Source organism: Glossina fuscipes, unplaced genomic scaffold (assembly GCF_014805625.2).
Source record: "Glossina fuscipes isolate IAEA_lab_2018 unplaced genomic scaffold, Yale_Gfus_2 1, whole genome shotgun sequence".
NCBI lineage: Eukaryota > Metazoa > Arthropoda > Insecta > Diptera > Glossinidae > Glossina > Glossina fuscipes.
In genome coordinates, this window is record NW_023998415.1 from 32,784,398 (window position 1) to 32,804,708 (window position 20,311).

General features: G+C 33.3%; 1 protein-coding gene across 1 annotated transcript in view; it reads left to right on the plus strand.

Moving 5' to 3' along the window:
• The window catches only part of LOC119632657 (dynein heavy chain 3, axonemal), a 108,988-nt gene that overhangs the window by 27,583 nt on the left and 61,094 nt on the right, over nucleotides 1–20,311 (plus strand). The window contains exons 17-30 of the mRNA XM_038025673.1: nucleotides 543–727; nucleotides 1,450–1,567; nucleotides 2,454–2,601; nucleotides 2,687–2,844; nucleotides 4,071–4,137; nucleotides 4,959–5,849; nucleotides 5,914–6,018; nucleotides 6,074–6,244; nucleotides 6,311–6,458; nucleotides 7,124–7,222; nucleotides 7,295–7,409; nucleotides 7,546–7,714; nucleotides 11,605–11,798; nucleotides 20,000–20,202. Of these exons, the coding sequence (XP_037881601.1) occupies nucleotides 543–727; nucleotides 1,450–1,567; nucleotides 2,454–2,601; nucleotides 2,687–2,844; nucleotides 4,071–4,137; nucleotides 4,959–5,849; nucleotides 5,914–6,018; nucleotides 6,074–6,244; nucleotides 6,311–6,458; nucleotides 7,124–7,222; nucleotides 7,295–7,409; nucleotides 7,546–7,714; nucleotides 11,605–11,798; nucleotides 20,000–20,202 (2,771 nt within the window). The remainder of the gene's footprint in view (nucleotides 1–542; nucleotides 728–1,449; nucleotides 1,568–2,453; nucleotides 2,602–2,686; nucleotides 2,845–4,070; nucleotides 4,138–4,958; nucleotides 5,850–5,913; nucleotides 6,019–6,073; nucleotides 6,245–6,310; nucleotides 6,459–7,123; nucleotides 7,223–7,294; nucleotides 7,410–7,545; nucleotides 7,715–11,604; nucleotides 11,799–19,999; nucleotides 20,203–20,311) is intronic.

The window sequence follows — 20,311 nt, forward strand, 5'->3', positions numbered from 1 at the left end:
AAAGATGCAGCGTGGGATTCTAAGTCATTTTGACTTTTTTTTTTTTTTTTTTTTATATTCATTTTTTCGTCTGGCTACCATACCTTGTGCGAACTCTTGAGTGGAACTTTGCTGATGGCTTAGGCATGTTTGAAAATGAGCGCGAACGATTATACGAACATCCACATATGAGGATGATATACGTACAAACACCTCCAGCAGTTTGCCACTTAAAATCCATAACAATATGAAAATCATTGGCATATGCTTATCATTCAAAGTCAACAAGTGATTTGTCCGCAAACAAAATTGACGCAAGGAAACAACTGTAAAATAAATATTAAATTCGAAAAGTAAAAAAAATCTCTGATCAATTAACTAACATGCTTGTTACTCATAATTTGCAATTTTTATAAAGTGTGATGCTCTGAAATAGGTGATAGGTGATAGGCGTCAAAGAAAGAATTCTTTTTTTCTTTTTCTTTTTAATAAACCGTTAGCCATTTTCATTAATTGAAGTTTTCTTTTTGCATTTGCATTCCATTCATACGTTGGAAACGAAGGATATGTGACATTTTGGAGTCTATGTCTATGAAAGCCGGTGAGCGTCCAGAAGAGACAGCCGAGGTTGTAGCATTACAGAATTACTTGCTTGAATGTCGAGATGAACGTATATTTGCCATAAAGAATGATATAAAGACTGTGGCTAAGCGTGTTCTCTTCCTGCTAACGCACACCATACATACAGGTAACCGTTATTATTAATTGCATATAAGAGCAACGTTCAAGCAAATATAAGAAATACACTGAACGCAAGAAAACAACGAAAATAAGAACAACAAGTCTAAATAGAAACTGCACTAAACTGCATTAAAAAGTTTTTGAAGAACTTATTAGAACAAACAATAGGATAAGAAATATAATAAAAAATATTAATTATTTTTAAAAGAAAACTTCGATTATCCTTAGAGCACAAATCGTATCAAATCCGATTTCCTTTTTTTTATAAATATATATATATATATATTTTTTTGAAAACTAAAATTCTTTCAGATTCAACCTGAAATAAATCCCTTTGTGCATATTATTCTCCTTTCACGTTAAGCGTGAAATATGAAAATTTTTCACTTCTCTATAGAATTGTTTTACTTTAGAAAGTTGCTGCGTCAAAAGCATGCACTACAATCAAAAATATATTTCAATTTCCCTTGTATTCTCCCAGCCTATCTTCACAATAGTATACAAAAACATAGAGAAAGAAACGCGTGAATGAAAAAAATCAGTATCAACTCAATCTGTCACGTAGATCAAAGATATGTAATATATAATTTATTGTATGTACATATATATTGTTTATTTAAAACAAAGCTAATCTTTTTCATAAGCCCTTAGTCAAGGATATGAGAAGATTCATTCTTATATATAACACCTTGCTTAGATCTATAATGTTTTGAACTTTGTTTACCCTAGAGGCGGAAATTCATTTGAATTCTCGTACGTTCATCTTGCCGGGTGAATTGGAAGAAGTTTTAGATTTAAGTGCTATACGTTTAAATGTTATTCGTGACAACTTGGAAGCTGGATTACGGTAAGTTCATGCGTCCTGCGTAAAATTAGCTGAGAAAAAATTGCTTGAAATGTGGATATAGTTTAAAAAAAATTTTAAAGGAAGAAAGGTTTATAGCTTTAAAATGATCATAATCGGCTATTCTCCAATGCCCCATAAAAAGGGGAAACTTTAACTGAAGAAGATCCGGAAACTTTTATGTTGATATGCAAATACACTCAAAAAATATTTGAGTTAAGTGAAAAAGGAACTTTCTTCCTATATATATATATATATATATATATATACATTCCATTCATATATATAGATTTCTGAAGATTCAGTCCATTTCGAATTGCTTTTGTCATTAAAGCGTTGGCTGTTGTCCACTTGATTGAATGCCGACTTCTGGAGTTCAGAGTTCAGTGATAGGTCCGTGCAAGTGTTTCTGACGCGGCTTATCCGTCATATTCCTTCAATAATTACACAAGCACACTGCACGATAATTAATGGCAATAATTTAAAAGGTTTGCGATGAGATGAAAGAGTCTTGGTCTCTTTTGCAATTCTTTAATTTTCATAGCTACTTTGCCGGCTTTTATTTTACCTTCGTGGATTATCATAACCTATTAAAGACCTCTAGCAAAATCGTAAATTTTCGCTAAGACAAAAATACCAAAGATTGCGGGCGCTTTTGGCGAGCAGCTTTCTTCACTTCGGGAAACCTGTGTAGCTTCGTGTGCGAGTCGTATATAATTTTAAAATTATTTTTGTATGAGTTGTAATCGACTTTTTTTCTTATCCACATTCTTTATTAGTTTTGCTTTATCTGCATTATATATTGCGTTCATTTTAGTTTATTTTATTTTATTTTGTTTTTTTTTTTTGAATTTCATCTCTTTCTTCATATTTTTTATGCCTACCTTAGTGAAAAGCGAACAACTTTCGAAAAATTAATTCTTTTTGAAAAACGCCGCATGGATGGTTTTCGCGTTAAGGAAACACGCGAAATGCTTACACTGGATGAACTTAAAGAACGTGTCGAAACTGTCGATGCATTATTTGACATGATTGAAGTATGTATCGCACTTGCTTGGCTACAACTAATTCATATTGACGATAACTGCCATTGTGTTTGCGTTTGTGTTACTTTTCTGGCAGAAATTGAGTCGTGAAGCCAAAGCTATTAACGTTGAAGAACATTTACTGCAACTCGACGTTTCGCCATTTGCAGCTTTGGCCGAAATTTTGGAAAAAATGGAACCCATAGAGAAATTATGGAACACAGCATATGAATTTGAAAAAGACCATCATATATGGTATGTACGATTGTTGCTATGATTTTCATTTCAAATTTTTGTTTTTTTTTTTGTTTTTCGTTTTTCGTTTTTCGTTTTTTTTTTTTGGCATACAATTGAAAATTCAAATAATTTGTGCAAACGAATGTCAGCAACTTTCATCAATTTTTATGACGCAATCAAGAAATACGTAACGTTTTCTCTGATGAAAACGATGAGAGAGCGGCCGTTTTAAAATTAAAAAGAACTTTGAATGCCAAACTGTAATTAACACTGATGACTAGACTTTTGTTTGCTATTTAGTTTTTGGCGCTTTCTTCTATTTAAGGGGGAAATTTTCTTGTCATATTTTAGCAGTAGCATGTAAGGCTACTTGCTGGTATCCACTATTAGGTATTAAATATAAAATTTTTCGTTGTCTATTTTTATGTTTTATATATATATATATATATATATGTATATATGAATCACGTTCATTTAATTTACCTCATATTATTCATATTAAACATAAAAATCACATTTTTCCCCACATAACAGTGAGAATTTTTGAAAGAAAAGTAAGATAGATTGCTTAACTATAAGTCTTATGCTTACTCTCTATTAAGATAATTTTTGAAATAGTTCACTGGCTAAAATGCAGCATCACAAATTTCAAATTATATATGAAATTTCGTTAAATTTTCTTTCGACTTTCATCCCATACTTAATGCTATCGCGGAGCAGGTCACATCCGTAATTTCCTTAATCATTAAAAACTCAACAATCGTTAACAGCATTTAAAAAGAAATAAATAAAATAATCTAGAACAATCTTCAACAACCCCATTTTAAGGAAGAATGATAGCAAAAAGCAAAACGACGCTTGAACAGCATGATTTTCTTCTTAAATACTTGGAAAATCGTTGATAGCTGCTGCTCCGGTTATTGCTATCATCACTATATATATATATATAGAATATATCATATAATCATTACGTATACACACCGCCAGTTATGTTAAGTCAATACGTTTGGCTTGTTTAAATCTTTGCTAAAATGTTTTATGAGAATGCGGTAGGGATGGACGGTAAATTTCAGCACATTATTTAGTAAAATTTATTTTTTCTTTACCCTCGTAAAGTAATGTCTTTCTATCTATATCAAATTGATTAAGATGAGTTGCTGCTGATATTTCTAATGCTGTTACTATTGCGTCTTGAATGATGTTCAATTCTATTCTATGTCGCTTTTTCTCATACGTTTTTGCAGGATGTACCAGCCGTACTCATGCTTAAATGCGGATGTCATAAGCGAAGAAGTTGAAAATATGTACAGGGTAAGTAAGTAGGAAATGGCCAAGTGACACTGGGGTAGTTCTTCTTCAATTGATCAGATTATATTGCACACAACTGACAATTTGGACAGTAACAACTAACTGCATCTAAAACAAAAAATGATAAAAAGCAAGACGAAAATACTGAACGGCAATGCTCGACTTTCCTTATATCTACTGTTAATAATTTTCAATTCAGCAAACTATTTGGCAACATACTACTTGCTCGCTATAGATTTTCCGATTATCATGCGCAATTTTAAGTCTCTAATAAATTTGAAGCAAGCAATATTTAGTTGCACTTAGTTCAAGAAAATTCAGATTTTATTCAAATGGAAAAAAAAAAAAAAATTTCGATGTTAACAATGCAGACCGAAATGAAGGACATTTGACATGGGTGGTTGTTATTCGCGATTGAGGTGAATTCGAATTTTAGTATTACACGCAGACCAAGATGATGAAATTAATATATCTGCGGATGTGTAAGAAAAATTTCATTTAACTGAGTTGCTGTGAGGTGCATGAAAACACATTTCAAAGTAGCAGAAGAAAACACGGACATGCATAAACTATTTAAGTGCTCTGCGGAACTTGTGTAAGGCAACAGGAAAGGAGCAGCAGCCTGTTAGGGTGATGTTGCAATATAACGCATCAGTGCATTTTTACACGTTTTCCGATTTCATTTCTATCGTTCGAATGCTCACAATGATTTTTCATATTTGTTTTTTCTCTTCTTTCTTTCTTTTTTCTTTTTTCATTTTTTTTTTTTTTTTTTTTACGTTATTGAATTTTTGCTTTTTCTCCATTTTACGTCGCATGGTCAGATAATGTACAAACTATCACGTCAATTGGCTACTAATCCTATGGCCAAACGTGCATGCGAGCAAATGAGAGCGAAAATTGAGAAATTCCGGGTTTTCATTCCAGTCTTAGATTCGGTATGTCGTCACGGCCTAGAGGATAGGCATTGGCAGAAAATTTCCGATCATCTGGGCAAAGAATGCAATCCTAAATTATATCCGTCGCTACGGGACATATTGGAAGCTGGTATAATGAACATTTTACCGCAATTGGAAGAGATTTCGGTAGCCGCTGGCAAAGAATACGACTTGAAGACCGTACTCGATAATATGAAGAATGATTGGAAAGATGTGCAGTTCGATGTTCTCCAGTATCGCGATTCTGATACACACATTTTAGCCTCAATAGATGATATACAAACTCAACTGGATGATCATATAATGCGTACGCAGGCAATGAAGAGATCGCCATTTATAGTGGCCCTTGGCTCTAAAGCCGACGACTGGGAGAATCGCTTAACCCAAGTACAAAACATAATTGATACGTGGACTCAAGTTCAAGTGACATGGATGTATTTAGAGCCTATCTTCAGTTCCGAGGACATTATGAGACAAATGCCGTTAGAAGGTCGCAACTTTAAAGCCGTCGATAAGGTATGGCGCAGGATTATGCGTCATACTAATCACGATTTACATGTTATGGTAGCCACCGAATATCCCAATATGCTCGATATATTTCTTAAAGCGGTAGACGATCTGGAAACTGTACAGAAGGGCTTAAACACATATCTCGAACAAAAGCGTTTATTCTTTGCCCGTTTCTTCTTCTTATCGAATGATGAATTATTAGAAATTTTATCAGAGACTAAAGATCCCCTACGAGTGCAACCTCATTTGAAGAAATGCTTCGAAGGAGTAAGTTGACAGTTATTTATCCAAAGCAAAAAGTCAATAATAATAGAGTTTTCTATATTTTTAGATTTGCATGTTGACATTTGATGATAATATGGAAATAGTTGAAATGATTTCGGATGAAGATGAACATGTCGCTTTAGTACGCAAAGTCAATCCCCAATCAGCCAATGTGAGTGATAAGAGTTCGATGTCGTGAACGCTACATATACGATATCTTATTACAGGGTTTAGTGGAAATTTGGCTAAAAGATGTTGAAAGCACTATGCTGCAAAGTGTCAAGGAACAGATGAGGTTCGCATGGGAAGACTATTTCCAAGTGGAGCGTATAAATTGGGTAGTGTCTTGGCCGGGACAAGTTGTACAAGGCATATCTTGTATGGCCTGGACATATGAGGTTACGAAAAGCATTTCTTCTTCACATAACGCGATTAAGCCGTTAGTTCGCAATTTTTAATTTTAGGTAGAAGAAGCAATTGAGGCGGAGGAATTGCCTATTTATCTTGAGAAGAGTAATGCACAAATTAGTGATCTTGTGAAATTAGTACGCACGGATTTGGCGACCGGCACTCGAATCACAATAGAAGCTCTTATTGTGTTAGATGTACATGGTAAGCAGTTCACTGGATTTTTAATCATTACAAAACAGCATCACATTCTACTACGTAAAATTGCCTTCTTCCCTCTCTCCAGTTACATATTATATCTAATTTATATATCTTAAATTAATTAACGTGGCTTAGGAATTTATTGACAAAATTCGAAGATACGTTTTGCGGGAAACGATTTATAATGTGACGGTCACTTATCTATAGCAACGAGAGATTCATCATTTCGGTAACTTTATGTCACTGATCGAATCGATTAATCGATTATTTTTTTGAAGAATACAACCACTTTGAAGGCTTGCATTTTTTTTTTAGGCTTTGCGCCGTTCGTTTGCTCTTGAGGATTTCTTTTGCAAACAGTCACAACTGTCGCATTTTGTTCTGACGTTTTTCTCATCTCCTCTCCCTCTTCAATAACATATCTGTAAGCAAAGAATTGTTTTTTTATCATCCATCAGCTGCATACCACAGCCCATACATAATTATGTTGCTGGCGACTTAACTGTTGAAAAATCTCTATTTGCTCTCATTTCCTTTCCCACATTTCGTCCTCTGCATTTGCATTTCAACAGAAATAGACGGTTTTGATGGACATTCATATTTGATCAAGCATCTGGTTTTCGTAACGTTATACGGTAAAATGTTTTCTTCATTTCATTCAAATAAAGCTCGTGATGTCGTCAAATATTTATTGGATATGGATGTAAGCAGCTTGTTAGACTTTGATTGGATATCACAGTTGCGTTATTATTGGAAAAGTATAGATAGTAAGTAAATGAAGTAAATTAGTCAGTAGTATGATAGTCAGTCATAGTTCAAATTCGATTTTTAATTATTAGAAAAAGAGGACTGGGTGTTTGTCAGTATGGTTGTAACCGATGTCAAATATGGCATGGAATATCTGGGTAATACAACACGCTTGGTAGTAACACCGCTAACCGATCGATGCTACAGGTCTAGAAATGTTTATTATTTTTTAGTCATATATCAATATCTATATATATATATATATATATATATATATATATATATATATATATATATATGCATGCATATATACACACATTAAATAATTTTTATTGCAACGTAGAACTCTAATGGGTGCTTTAAAGCTATGTTTAGGTGGTGCACCCGAAGGCCCTGCGGGTACCGGAAAAACGGAAACCTGCAAAGATTTGGCCAAATCCGTAGCAAAGAAATGCGTGGTTTTTAATTGCTCCGATGGCTTAGATTACAAGGCGTTGGGCAAATTTTTTAAGGTGCATTAAATTTTCCTTTTCTTTTTTTTTTTTTTTCTTGATTTTGTTTTTCATTAATTTAAAATATCGCAATATTTTTACTTATTTATGTTTTTTTCTTCATTTTTTTTTTTCTTTTTTTAAATTAATGACTTTAAGAAAACTATTCATTCATTTCTGCCCTCTCGTGTTAATAGAACCCTTTAACCGGTAATCATTTGTACACCGCAAAAGTACACTTTTGTTCATTTTAACTAAAGAAACATTTCAATTGTACTTGAATCTGCTATAAATGCTGCCTGCCCAAGGTATACAAACAGAATGTGAAGACTTTTAAGTATCATTGAATACTTGCTTTGTGCGAGAGATTTAAAGCTTTAGAGTACATATGTATGTAATAAGAAGAAAGAGCGAGGAAATAAATTTCAAGAAATATTTCATCCATAGATTTCATAGAATTTATAAACAAACAAGACTGTTATAGTCAGTCAAAGGCAACGTTATCATAGTCTGCTATATGTAAGCGTATATCGGCTCCTCAATTTTGATTCCCCTGTTAATTAAGGCTTAAAAATGCTTTCATAATTTGTATAGCGAAATTTCCACGGTTAGGTGTTGCATTGAATTATATGCTTACATAATGGGCGGTTACGCGTAAAGCCAAACTATACAATTATAATTTCCCTGACAGTAAGTCGCACCTGTTCATTACTCGATTTACGCAAAAAAAAATTTCATTCAAGTAATTCAAAGAATCATCTTGACTCAAAGCTTGGTCTCTATTCGAATAATATGGGAAGGGGATAGGGTATTTGTCAGTATATATGCATAAATGTCGCGGAGATGTTACAATTGATAGCACAAAACTAACATATTCTGGCTGAATGAAAGAAATGCAAGGTACAAATAAACATACAACAACAACAACAAAAAAAGAAATATGTTTGAGTGCATCGAGAAGAAAGACTTGGAAAATTTCGGAATTAAATTGTAAAAGGCTTCATATAAATCGTCTGACGACTAAGTATTAAATTATGCTGCATAGAAATTTCAAATTATTTTTAATTCGACACTACGAGTTACGTACGTCAAAATTTGATGCGTTTGTTATTCGCTACATTTTCCCTTTACTGAGTATTCGATAAGAAAATATTTTGTTTTATTTTACAAACCCAAAGTCTTCTTCTTCAAAGTTTCCTCTTCTCGTTGAGTGTAGTAAATAAAAATAATATTCTCGCTCAGAATCAAAGTTTGGCAGAGCTGCTATACAATGTTGTACAGATTCCGCTGGAATCTGGAATCTTTTCAAAATTCGATCTTCACAAACAAATTTCCGGATTCTTTACGATGATCTTGTCAATGATAGTTGATACTTTAATATTTTGAATTTCTCAATATAATGACCTGTAAGTCTATAGGCTGATGAGGTGGGTCATACACTTATAGCCGCATTCTGCGCAACACCACAGCGACATTGCAAGTCACGAGGCATAAAAGCGCTTTTTCGCGACCTAACAAACCTGTTTTAGATTAAAATTGGTATCGGGGCGTTTTCTTACTTCTACTATTTCGGAATACCAAAATTCATACAAAATCGAAATAACTACAACAACAAGAATACACGTTGTTTCCCACTACGATTAGTGACATTAGTCGCATCAAAATATACATTTTCCTTTAGAGTCTTGTCTTATTCACTTACCCGATATCTTAAATTCACTGCATAACATGATTTCGCTCATTCGTTTAACGTTTCCAATGGTTTAGTTTAAATATCATCTGAAATCCTTGAAATTGATGTTTTCACAATTATCTAAAAATCACCTAAGCGACAACATTCCTTTCTCCCCTTCCTATACGACTATCATTTTTCCGATTTCACCGTAATGTCTGGGTTAGAAAGTTTTGTCGCATTTCAAAAACCAATGTTCAACATTCCCTCCCTGTGCAGTCAATATACCTTAAGAAGATGGCAGATTAGATTTCGGTCCAGTAGTGCTATATATGGCCGATATATGCTATATATATGGATAGGCTATATTTATGATCAAAATTTGTTGCTGCTTACAAAATGAAATATCTTCATTTATTCTCCCAATTCCCGGTTTCAATATCAAAGCCGTCAAGGTACTTTTCGTCGCACACAATACATTTGTGCCAAAGATTTTCCCGATCTTTTAAAAACGGCCAGGGAAGTCTTTTTACGGGATAGCCTTAAATACTCGATTCACTGGAGCGATCTGTTGCGTTCGTTAAACAGCTGCAAGCCGCTTGAGACTCTAAACCGGGCGAGGGATGTTCTAGTTGCTAGAAATCATTATTTAACCAAAAACAGTTTTCTTCCCAATCGAGATTTGCCGCTTTTTGGGATTGGAGCGCCTTACGAAATGGCTTATGTTGATCCAAGTGAAATGCTCGTAGCATCGGCAAAGTTGCTAATTGTCAATCGATAGTTTTCGAGTACCGAATCCTTTTGCTTACCTTGATGTGGCTTTTATCGGGTAATGCAGACAACTGTCTAGGGTGCTGCTCGACCTGAACTCATTCCTCACCTTTTTTGTAGTTTACGCACTACTTGTGAACATTGTTTTGCGATAAAACCTCACTACCAAACACACAGTTTCCACGGCAGAATATTTATTCCGCACGTCAAATTTAGCGAATTTTTTATTTTAATAATCGAAAAACTCTGTTGCATGTTTATAAAAATATAAATAACTACTGCGGAAATTGAACATATTACTGTGAAACACTACACAGACGTCAAGCGCAACTCGTAAAAAAAATAATTTTTTGATTTTGTATTACCGGCGAAGTTTGCATTCGCCGAATTTCGGGATTTAGTATACATCTACATTTAGACACATCTCTCTTGACTTTCTATCACGAATTTATTTATATTTTGGATGAATATGTGAAGGAGTTACAGCGCCTATATTATCCTGTCGTAATCTATGATTTTATATGTGAATGACTTTGAAAAAAAAATTCTATACGTGTAAAGAAGAAGAAGAGAAAAAAAGGAGATAAACACATTAAAGCTTTATGAATATCAAACGATACCTTGAAAATGTTTCTAAACTAAAGGAAAAAATAGAAAGACTTAACAGGCACACAATCACTAAACAACACACATTCCAATGCACACAAAAAATGCAAAAAGCGAACGAGAATGCTATCCATATTACATTAATATCGTTAAAAAAAAATAAAGCAAAAAGTACAAGCAAAAACAAGTATTAACAACACAAGAGACAAGAAATATAACAAAAAAAAAAAAAAAAAAAAAAAAAAAAAAAAAAAAAAAAAAAAAAAGACGAAAATCAAGGGAAACTTTAGAAAAATTTTAAGGCAAAGAAACCACAAGAACAAAAGTATATCTTTACATAACTATCTGACCAAACATATCTATGGATGCATGTAGCACAAGACGTAAACATAAATCCTGCGCCGTTTTCTATGCTCTCGAAAAATGCACTAATAACAAAAAAAAAAATAAAAATAAAAATAAATAAATAAAACACATAGAGGATATACTCAACAGTAATAATCCGAATGAACGTACGTAAGTGAAGGGGTGTGGGTGAGTAAATGAGTCAGTGATTGAATGAAGATAACGTGCGTTTTCCCTTTTATGTTTCACACGTTTGTTTTTTTTTTTTTTTATTAATTTTTTTCCTTTATTTTGTTTCAATTTTTTTTTTTCAGATACGCTTTTGTGTCCGTTTGTGAATGATACGTTTTTCTTGTGTGCATTTATTTTTATCCTTTTTCTCCATTTTTTTTTTTTTCTCTCTTTTTTTGCCTTGCATATGTATAGCATAGAAGGCAGAAGTTTTATTGTTGTTGTTCATTTATGTTTAATATTTATTTATTTGTTTTTTTTTTTTGTTAAATTCCGATTTCTTTAGGGTCTAGCACAATCTGGCGCGTGGGCTTGTTTCGATGAATTCAATCGCATTGAATTGGAAGTATTGTCGGTGGTTGCCCAACAGATATTAACTATACAGCGAGCCATTGGCAGAAAAGTGGTGCGATTTTTTTTCGAAGATACCATGTTGCGTTTGGATCCTACATGTTCGGTGTTCATTACCATGAATCCCGGGTAAGTTTTGTACAATGATGCGGAATTTTGATACACACACACACACACACACACACATGCATGCATGCATTCATTTTTGCGTGGCTATTGCTTGCCACCCCCACTCCCTTAATTTTCATATACCCACGCCCACATATACGTGTATATATACATACACAGTCGCTGGCTGTCTTTTGTTTCCTTTTGATGGAAATTTCTTGTAAATTTATGTTATTTTACATTAGAGTCGGTAGAAAGATGGGTGCAGTGCGTTGTAGTTTGCTTCTTTCAAGAATTCTTTAATGTCTACATGTAGATGTTGGTACATGTGTGTATTCCTGTCCCATTTTACCATTGATTATGTTGACGCAGCAGTTGTGTATATGGTTTGTATACAAGATTCTTTTTCCGGTTGTTGCTTCCATTGCCAACTACTCGGTTGGCTGGCATTGTTAGCGGTTAGCAAACAATGTTTGCAAAAAAATTTTTCCTTTAGACTCGGTTTCCATTTTTCTTCTTTTTTTTTTTTTAGTTTTTGTTTTTTATTTTTTTATTTATTTACTTTTTTTTTTCGTTTTTTTTTTTTTTTTGTTTTTTGTACTTTTGCCTCAGTTCCTTTTCGTTTTCGGGTAACTCTTTTGAAATTCATTTGTGCCTTCAATGCACTCGTACACTTAAATGCTTTTACCATGACTTTAATCGTTACCGATTTTTTTTACGATTTCTTTTCTCTACATTTATAAACGTACAAACAAAAAATGTTGACGTGATTAAATATATTTTCATATGTGATACGCACACTTTAATATCAAATCGAGTAATGAGGTGTTGAAAAATGTTGCGATTTAAAGGAAACTCCGTAAGATGAAAACGAAATCTGGTACACTAAAATAATGAATTTTAATAAAGCCGTAATTATCTGTCTGATGCTATCCGATTAATGCTTATAAAGCCTTAATAATTATTTCTTTATTCAAAAAGCTTTTTCCGCTCACAGTGCATTCGAAGGGCATTCGGAATTCGCCTACAATAACAGTCATGCTGTTTTGTTAACCTTCTTTCTTAGTTTTCATGTCGTTTTTATTTATCATTATAGTCTTTTGGTTAACGTTGCATACATTGTTATGTTTTGTCAATGCATTATTATACACACGCTATCTTTAGTCTAACACTAAAATATACTTTTCTTTCCGTTTACAACATTCAGATGTAACTCTGCAACTACTCTACTAGTCTCTCAAGGTATAGAAATGTAGAAACAGTTTTATGGATTTGCAGTTATCTCGAATTAATTGATATGGGATATTAGGCAGTGGGCACAGTCGTTGCTTGAAAAGTTTAAGAAATTTTTAAAATCGATATTTGATATGCGATACTTGGACTCAAATCATCAAAATACTCATTTGAATATTTCATATAAGATTTACGGATAATGACACGGATTGATAGTTACGCAATAAAAGACCGGCGTTCGGAATTCGTTTTAAAGCGAATGCAATTCTCGTAGTTTTAGTTATTTCTAAAACGCATAGCTACACCCAAAGGCAACACGACGATAAACACACAGCATGAGTAGTATCTTTACGATTACCAAGCCAACTGAGAAGAACTCATCAATATTTCTACTGAAACTGATTGTCTTTTTTGCTTTCTGTTTTTTTTTTTTTTTTTTTTTGTGTTATATAGTTTCGCTTTTTTTCCCTTCTTGTTTGCATTTTTAAATATATTATCCTTCGAAGCAAATCTGTGCAGTTACAAAAATCATAACAGATCTGTGCATGCGATATATGGTGATTTCCGTTATACGTATGTACTGAAGAGTCGTAACAAGTTTAATCCTCGATATTTAACCTCATTTAATAAAGTATTGCGATGTATGCATGTGCGTTAAAGTTTTGCCATCAAAGACAAAACAAACAAGTACGAAAGTTTTATTCGGCGGCGGCCGAATCCCGCATACCCACTACTATGCCTTTCCCGTTCCACTCTCCAAGTCGTTTTATTTGATACCCATATCGCTGGTATAATTAAGAAAAAATTTACTACGATTTCTGCCGTATACATTTTAGAATGAGTCCATTTCTCGGCAGATAGCATATATATTCACTTGAACAATGTACAAAATAGTTTAAAACATTCTGTCTTGTTTGCCTTATGACAAATAAGCATAAAATCTCAAAAAAGTCAAAAAAGTAAATTTTAATTACTGATAACTTTATGTGGGCATGGCCGATTCTATACATTTTTGGAGGTAAAGAGCAGCGTGTCGCGTAGAATGAATATTGAATATTACATCCTTTTAACTTTAATAATTTCCGAATGACGAGAGAAAATCCAAAAATGTTTTCTCAAAAACAACGGAGTAGCGTTCAGTTTATGCTCCACTACGCGCTTCTTCTCTGACCAATTTGGCTCATTTTCAAGACCAGCCTTCGTGCGGAAACTTTCAATGTTTTTACTAAACTTGAAATTGATAGCGACCAGGAGAGTGCCAACAATACGCACCCTGTCGGATAGACAGGAGTAGAACAAGTCAAAATTTCACGGCGATCAAGGATCTCTGAAGCTTCACTACATTGTGAAAAAAAAACAAAAAACAAAATGAGTAACTCTCCCCCCCTCCCTCATCTTACAGTGGTGGATACAATAATTACATAATTATGCAATGTATATTCCAAAAAAAAATTAATAATTAATTTAATTTTATTTTATTAACATTTAAATGTGTGTCTTCTCCTTCACATGCAGACGTTTCTTTTTAACTCATCACTTCATTTCATTTAATAAACAAATGCAAATAGAAATGATATTTTTTGGAAATATTGAAATTTTACCTTCAGTAGTTATGTTTACTGGTTTGTGCTTTCACATCTCTTTGAAATGTGTTTGCATTTGTCTGCAAAAACGCAAATATTATATTATATATCTTGAGGGGAATTTGTGATACTCATTCTCAGCAAGTTGGTTCACTAGCAACACTTTTCCACCAAACGTACGAAGGATATCCCAACAACATGTCTTATAATATGTAAATTAAAGTTTTTACCCAATATGCGTGTGTATGTCCGCGTGGATGCAGTTATTGCAAGCAGATCGCATTCATTTTTGAGCTTAACTATGAACATATGTACCGTGTTTAAGCTTTCCGCAAGACTTCTTTAAGGCTTCAATAATCACCGACAGGCAGACAATATAAATGATTCTCCAGACTGTGTTCGATACAAAAGCAGAGAACAAACGATTGAGATGACCTAAGGGGGTAGACAACTGTACGTTTTTCAAGAAACCAATTTTCTTAAATCAGCCCATATAAAAAACGAGAATCACATAGGCGATAAGGCGATTGTGGGCGTGGCAAATTTGAAAATAGCCAAAATATCTAATTTCTCAGACACAATTCCAAGACAGTTGAACGGTAATTGTGTTTTTCTCGGATCACAAGTTTTCAAAGCGGCAAACAACATAAGTTAAGGTCGCTTTAAAACAATATTCTTTAGCGAAATACGTAGGATTTTTTCGATCTTTTATTAACAAAAGTGAGACTTTCTTTTGGTTGAAAATGAAACTTTTTGGCACAAACCAGTTGTCTGCCAATCAGAATTTTTAAAAACGGATGATTTTCTTTTTTTTTTTCAATTTAAATTTGGACAAGTTGCAATGCTTGTGCCGTCTGGGCCTCAACAGCTGACGCGATCGCCCGAGAGTAGCTGCGATCTTAGATTTTTTTCAATTCTTTAAATGTACTGTTTTGTTTTCTTCCTGGGATGGGCTATCCTTCATAAGCTCTTCAAGTGTCTTTCCTTCGATCCAATTGTTCAAAGAAACTGTCTACCCCTTTCAGGTAAACGTATAACAAAGGAATTAACATATTTGCTTTAGACGGACCGATGGACGGACTCGAAATATTCAAAGCACTTTTAAAGAAGAATAGTTTAAGAAAAAAAAAAAAAAAAACAAAATATTAACCTTAATAATAAAAAATAACCTTAGCCTATCACATTACCGCACTGCACAAATAGAGTGAACCGAACGGATGTTTAAATGATTATATATTGCCCCCCAGTGTGTGTGTGTGTGTGTGCGTGTTTACATAATATTAAAAAATCCAACATTTGTTGTACATTTTCCAAGGCTATGCACAAAATTTTTGGAAAATATATGTAATTTATTTTTGATTAAGACAATCATTTTATTGTATTGCATGCCGAAATTTATATCAGAGGCAATAATGGCAACAAAAATGTTATGGTAATAAAATGGTTAGAATAGAAATAGAAAAATATTTTTTGAGTGCAAAATATTGAAACTAAAACAAATTGAAATATTTTTTAGTTTATTAAATACGACCAAACAATAATACCCTACGTGATATACCTTCTTGTTGCAGGATGCCTTGAAAAGGCAGAAATTTTCGATTTTCCTTTTCTTTTATATATTGCTTTTTGCTTTGTTTAACCTAACAAGAATTCTTTTACAGAGAAACGATTTTCAAAATCATTTTTAAATAACATCCATTTGTACATTTAATGTGCAAATAAACATTGAGATGTGCATAAACGTAGCTAACTGATCTAACATAAGGCAAAATAAATTTAAATCTATTTTCATTATTTTACCTATCTTTTCTAGCCTTAGTTACCAACATTTATACAAAATTATTATACATTTGCTTGATGCAGGTGTTTAGAGAGAATAATGAAAATAATATTTTTGGTAACTGCTCAAACCAATCAATTCTATTTTCTGTGACCAGACGACCACATGCGTACGCTCATCCTCATCATATAGCACACATATGCCTAACCATCTACTCCTCCTACTACATCTACTCTATAAGCATTGCTTTCTATTAGTTTTTTATGCTTTCATGTTGATTTACAGTTATACAGTTATAGAGACATTTTCACAGTATATCGATCGAATCGTTTCTCTATCGAAACAAGTGCAAGTTTAATAATAAAAAAAAAAACAAAACAAAAATTATTTTTTTATTGTGGTCTATTGCTGTTGCTTTTATTGTTGTGTTCTTGCCATTTTTATATATTTAGGTTGACTTAAACCAAATTCTATATTTAATTTAGGGTTTTCGATTGCGGCTGCTGCGAATAAAATATTCATAACATTTCAGTGTACACTTACAAGTGCACTTACATTTCCCTAAATAATGTAAAATTTTCGAAATTTGTATGAGGAAAACCTTATCGCAAAGCATTTCAACTAAGCATTAGGATTAGCATTAGAATTCAATTTTTGAAAACATTTCGTTCTCACGTAATTTCGTTTCTTTGCGGATCCATTTCAGACCGTTACCGCTCGTACTGCGTAGTTGTTGGCGAATTTAACTGACTTTTGTAATACGAACGACTAAGGAGACATTAGCTAGATTTTAGCTATCGATTTATTAACTTTCAAAACTCTCAGCAACAACAAAGGGGAAGGAAGGCAACAAACGTAACAAAAAAACTATTAATACGAAAATTTGTTTTTACCGTTTCCTAAAGTTTCTACGTATAATGAGTGACGTGATTTAATGCGAAGTATTTTTACGGAGCCGCCCGATCACATTCAATCCACCAGCTTTACTACTTTTACTACTGGGTGCAAAAGCTTAAGACCAATTTTGCACTAATAATGCAGGGCATGACTCGAATATTCCGACTCTGTAGAAAAGTGTTTTGCCTAACCAGTAATAAGAATTCATCCGCAACAAGGATATCTACGTATACGGTTAACCGCATCGATTGCTTGGATACAATAGTTGAAGGCAAACTTTCCATTTACTTGCAGATCCCAACGTATACCATGTTTAGCAGATCTTAAATATTTCAAATTTAATTCGCAGCCATATTCACTTAGCCCAAGCTACTTGTATGTAGTGTCCCAATAATGATTGATGATGTCTAGATCTAATCCAGATCACATAAGTAACCACCGTTCACCAACATCAAACAAATTGTGGTGTCATCGGGAGTCGTCAAAGGACCTCAAAGTAAGCGAGTAGCGAGTTGAGTTATTTAAGCGAAAAAAAGAAAAACAAAATTTGATATCAAATGTCCTTTTTGTAAACAATGTTTTGCAATGAACTCCAAAACGAATTTTTGTGTCTGTGTGCATATTTAACAAGCCAAAAAATATCTACTCTCCTGTGTATAAGCGTATTATGCTTCAGGTGCTAAGTCGAAAACCAATTTCCCATCAAGTCATTATGCCCATAAAAACTGAATGCTTGTGCCGATGGCATTAATGTACTTGATTTTTTCCAACGACTGCAATAGGAGACGAGGAGGCTGCCAGAATGGACGACATCTAACGTGGCATCGTGTTAGTCGATTACCCTTAAGACACTATGAAACAAATGCGTGCTATTGACATGAAGTTTCAAGACAACGGCTGCGACTGTTATGTAATTGATAGGAGGAGTGCTCGCAATTAAAAATCCTTTTCGATCTGTTCTCTAGAACGTGATTAAATATGCTTTGATGTATAATACAAGATAAAACGGGTTGTTTTACTTTAGAGCATGACATGAGTTTTATCGAAATCATATTTTCAAGCTTCATTAATAAGAACATTAATTAACAGCATTGCATGGTCGTTACATACACACAAATACGAATTCTATAAAGAAATTTTATTAATGTAAATGATCTGCGGGCACGTGATATGCTGTGTGATCGTTTAGTATTCTTCTTCTACTGGTCTTCATTAATGAAAGGTGGCTTTTATTTACTGATCGATTTTTATATACTCGCATGCGAGACGCAATACGCACAGGTATATGTATGTGTATATGCTATTAATGAAAAGATATTGAAACGTTCACAGAATCATGCTTTCGGCTTACACTTGAGCACACACATCAGTAAATATGTCAAAATTGATATTTGACGAAAGAATTAGAATACGAGGTAAAGTCTATACGATGTCATCGTTGGTGCTTGAGAAATGCAGAAATAAACGAAGAGTTGTTTTCGAACAACTACGAAACGATGATGAAAAGGCTAAATAAATAAATAGAGTGTGTGTTGACCGAACCTAAGATCTAAGGAAAAAAAGGAAATATTATATAAATATGTCCGTGCGTATGTATGTCGGTATCTATTATTTGTGTTATCTATTTATACATATACAAAAATATTAGCTAATAAACAAGCAGCACAAGTTAACCCTTGAAGGAAGAACAATTTAGATCGGTTGTGGATGGAGAAAGACAAATAAAAACGACGACTATGTACATATGTGTAAGGAATAACTTTTACAACAGCTGGAGTTATTTTGCGATAACCAAAAAATTCCAATGTGTTTTATCCAGCCAAAAACCAAGTTTATTTGTTCTTTGTGAGAAATGTCTAAAAAAATAAAAAAATATTTCTAAATCCACAGTTAATTCGTGTTGAAGATTGTGAACTGTGGACTGTTCCGCAGACAGATGAAAATGAGCTTGTGTCTCATCATCTTATATACTTAGGCAATGTCCCGTTACTTCAAGTTGCCAAGCGAGCCGTAGATATGCACAGTAAAAATGCTCAATATTAACTTAACAACCTAAGGATATGAGAATTTTTGGAAGGTATTTTTTTTTTTTTTTTTAAATGGTACTAGTAGTGGAAACCCTTGCCTTGTTCGTTATGCGTTTAGCCTTTTCTGTACATATGGATGTTTAGTTATTTACCTACGCATTGACATACGGATTTAAGTTTTATGCATCCAAAGGAATATGAAGTCTGCCATTTGCATATGGTTTCAAACATATTCAAAATTTATTACTGATATTTTTCTTTTTCCTCTTTGTTTTTTTTTTTTTTTTTTTTCTGTTCTTCTTTTGTTCTCTAAAAAATTTTTAGGCTTCTCGTTTATATTTTCAAGATGGGTGGTATGCCGGGCTGGCCAGAGGGCTGGCCACCTACGGCCAATGGAAATGGAAAGAGGACAAAATTTTTTTTATTGCATGGCGTTTAGCCATCAAGCAGATGAGGCAAAAATATTATATCAATTTTCCTGTAAATATTTCATTTGCCATCGTGTTTGTGTATGTTATTGTGTATGCAATAATTGCAATTCTTATTGATTGCCATCATGAATCTATTTCTATTTCGGTCTAAACAATGCACTTTAAAAGCATCTGTGAAAATATTAAAAACCCAAACATATATTTCATTAACATAGAAGAATAATTGAACTTTTCAATTAATTAATTGAATGCGTCCTCTTGTTGTTATTAGTTATGCTGGTCGTACCGAGTTGCCGGATAATTTAAAAGTTCTTTTCCGCACTGTCGCCATGATGGTACCCGATTACGCAATGATTGGTGAAATCACTTTATATTCGAACGGTTTTGACGAGGCCCGACATCTCGCTCAGAAAATTGTTCAAGCCTATAAATTATGTTCTGAACAATTATCATCGCAATCGCATTATGATTACGGTACGTACGATTTAATATTTATTTCTTTTCTTATCGATATACGCATTTTACAATGATATTAAATTTCACATTTTTATGAATAACGAAAATGAACAAAAAAAAAAAAAAA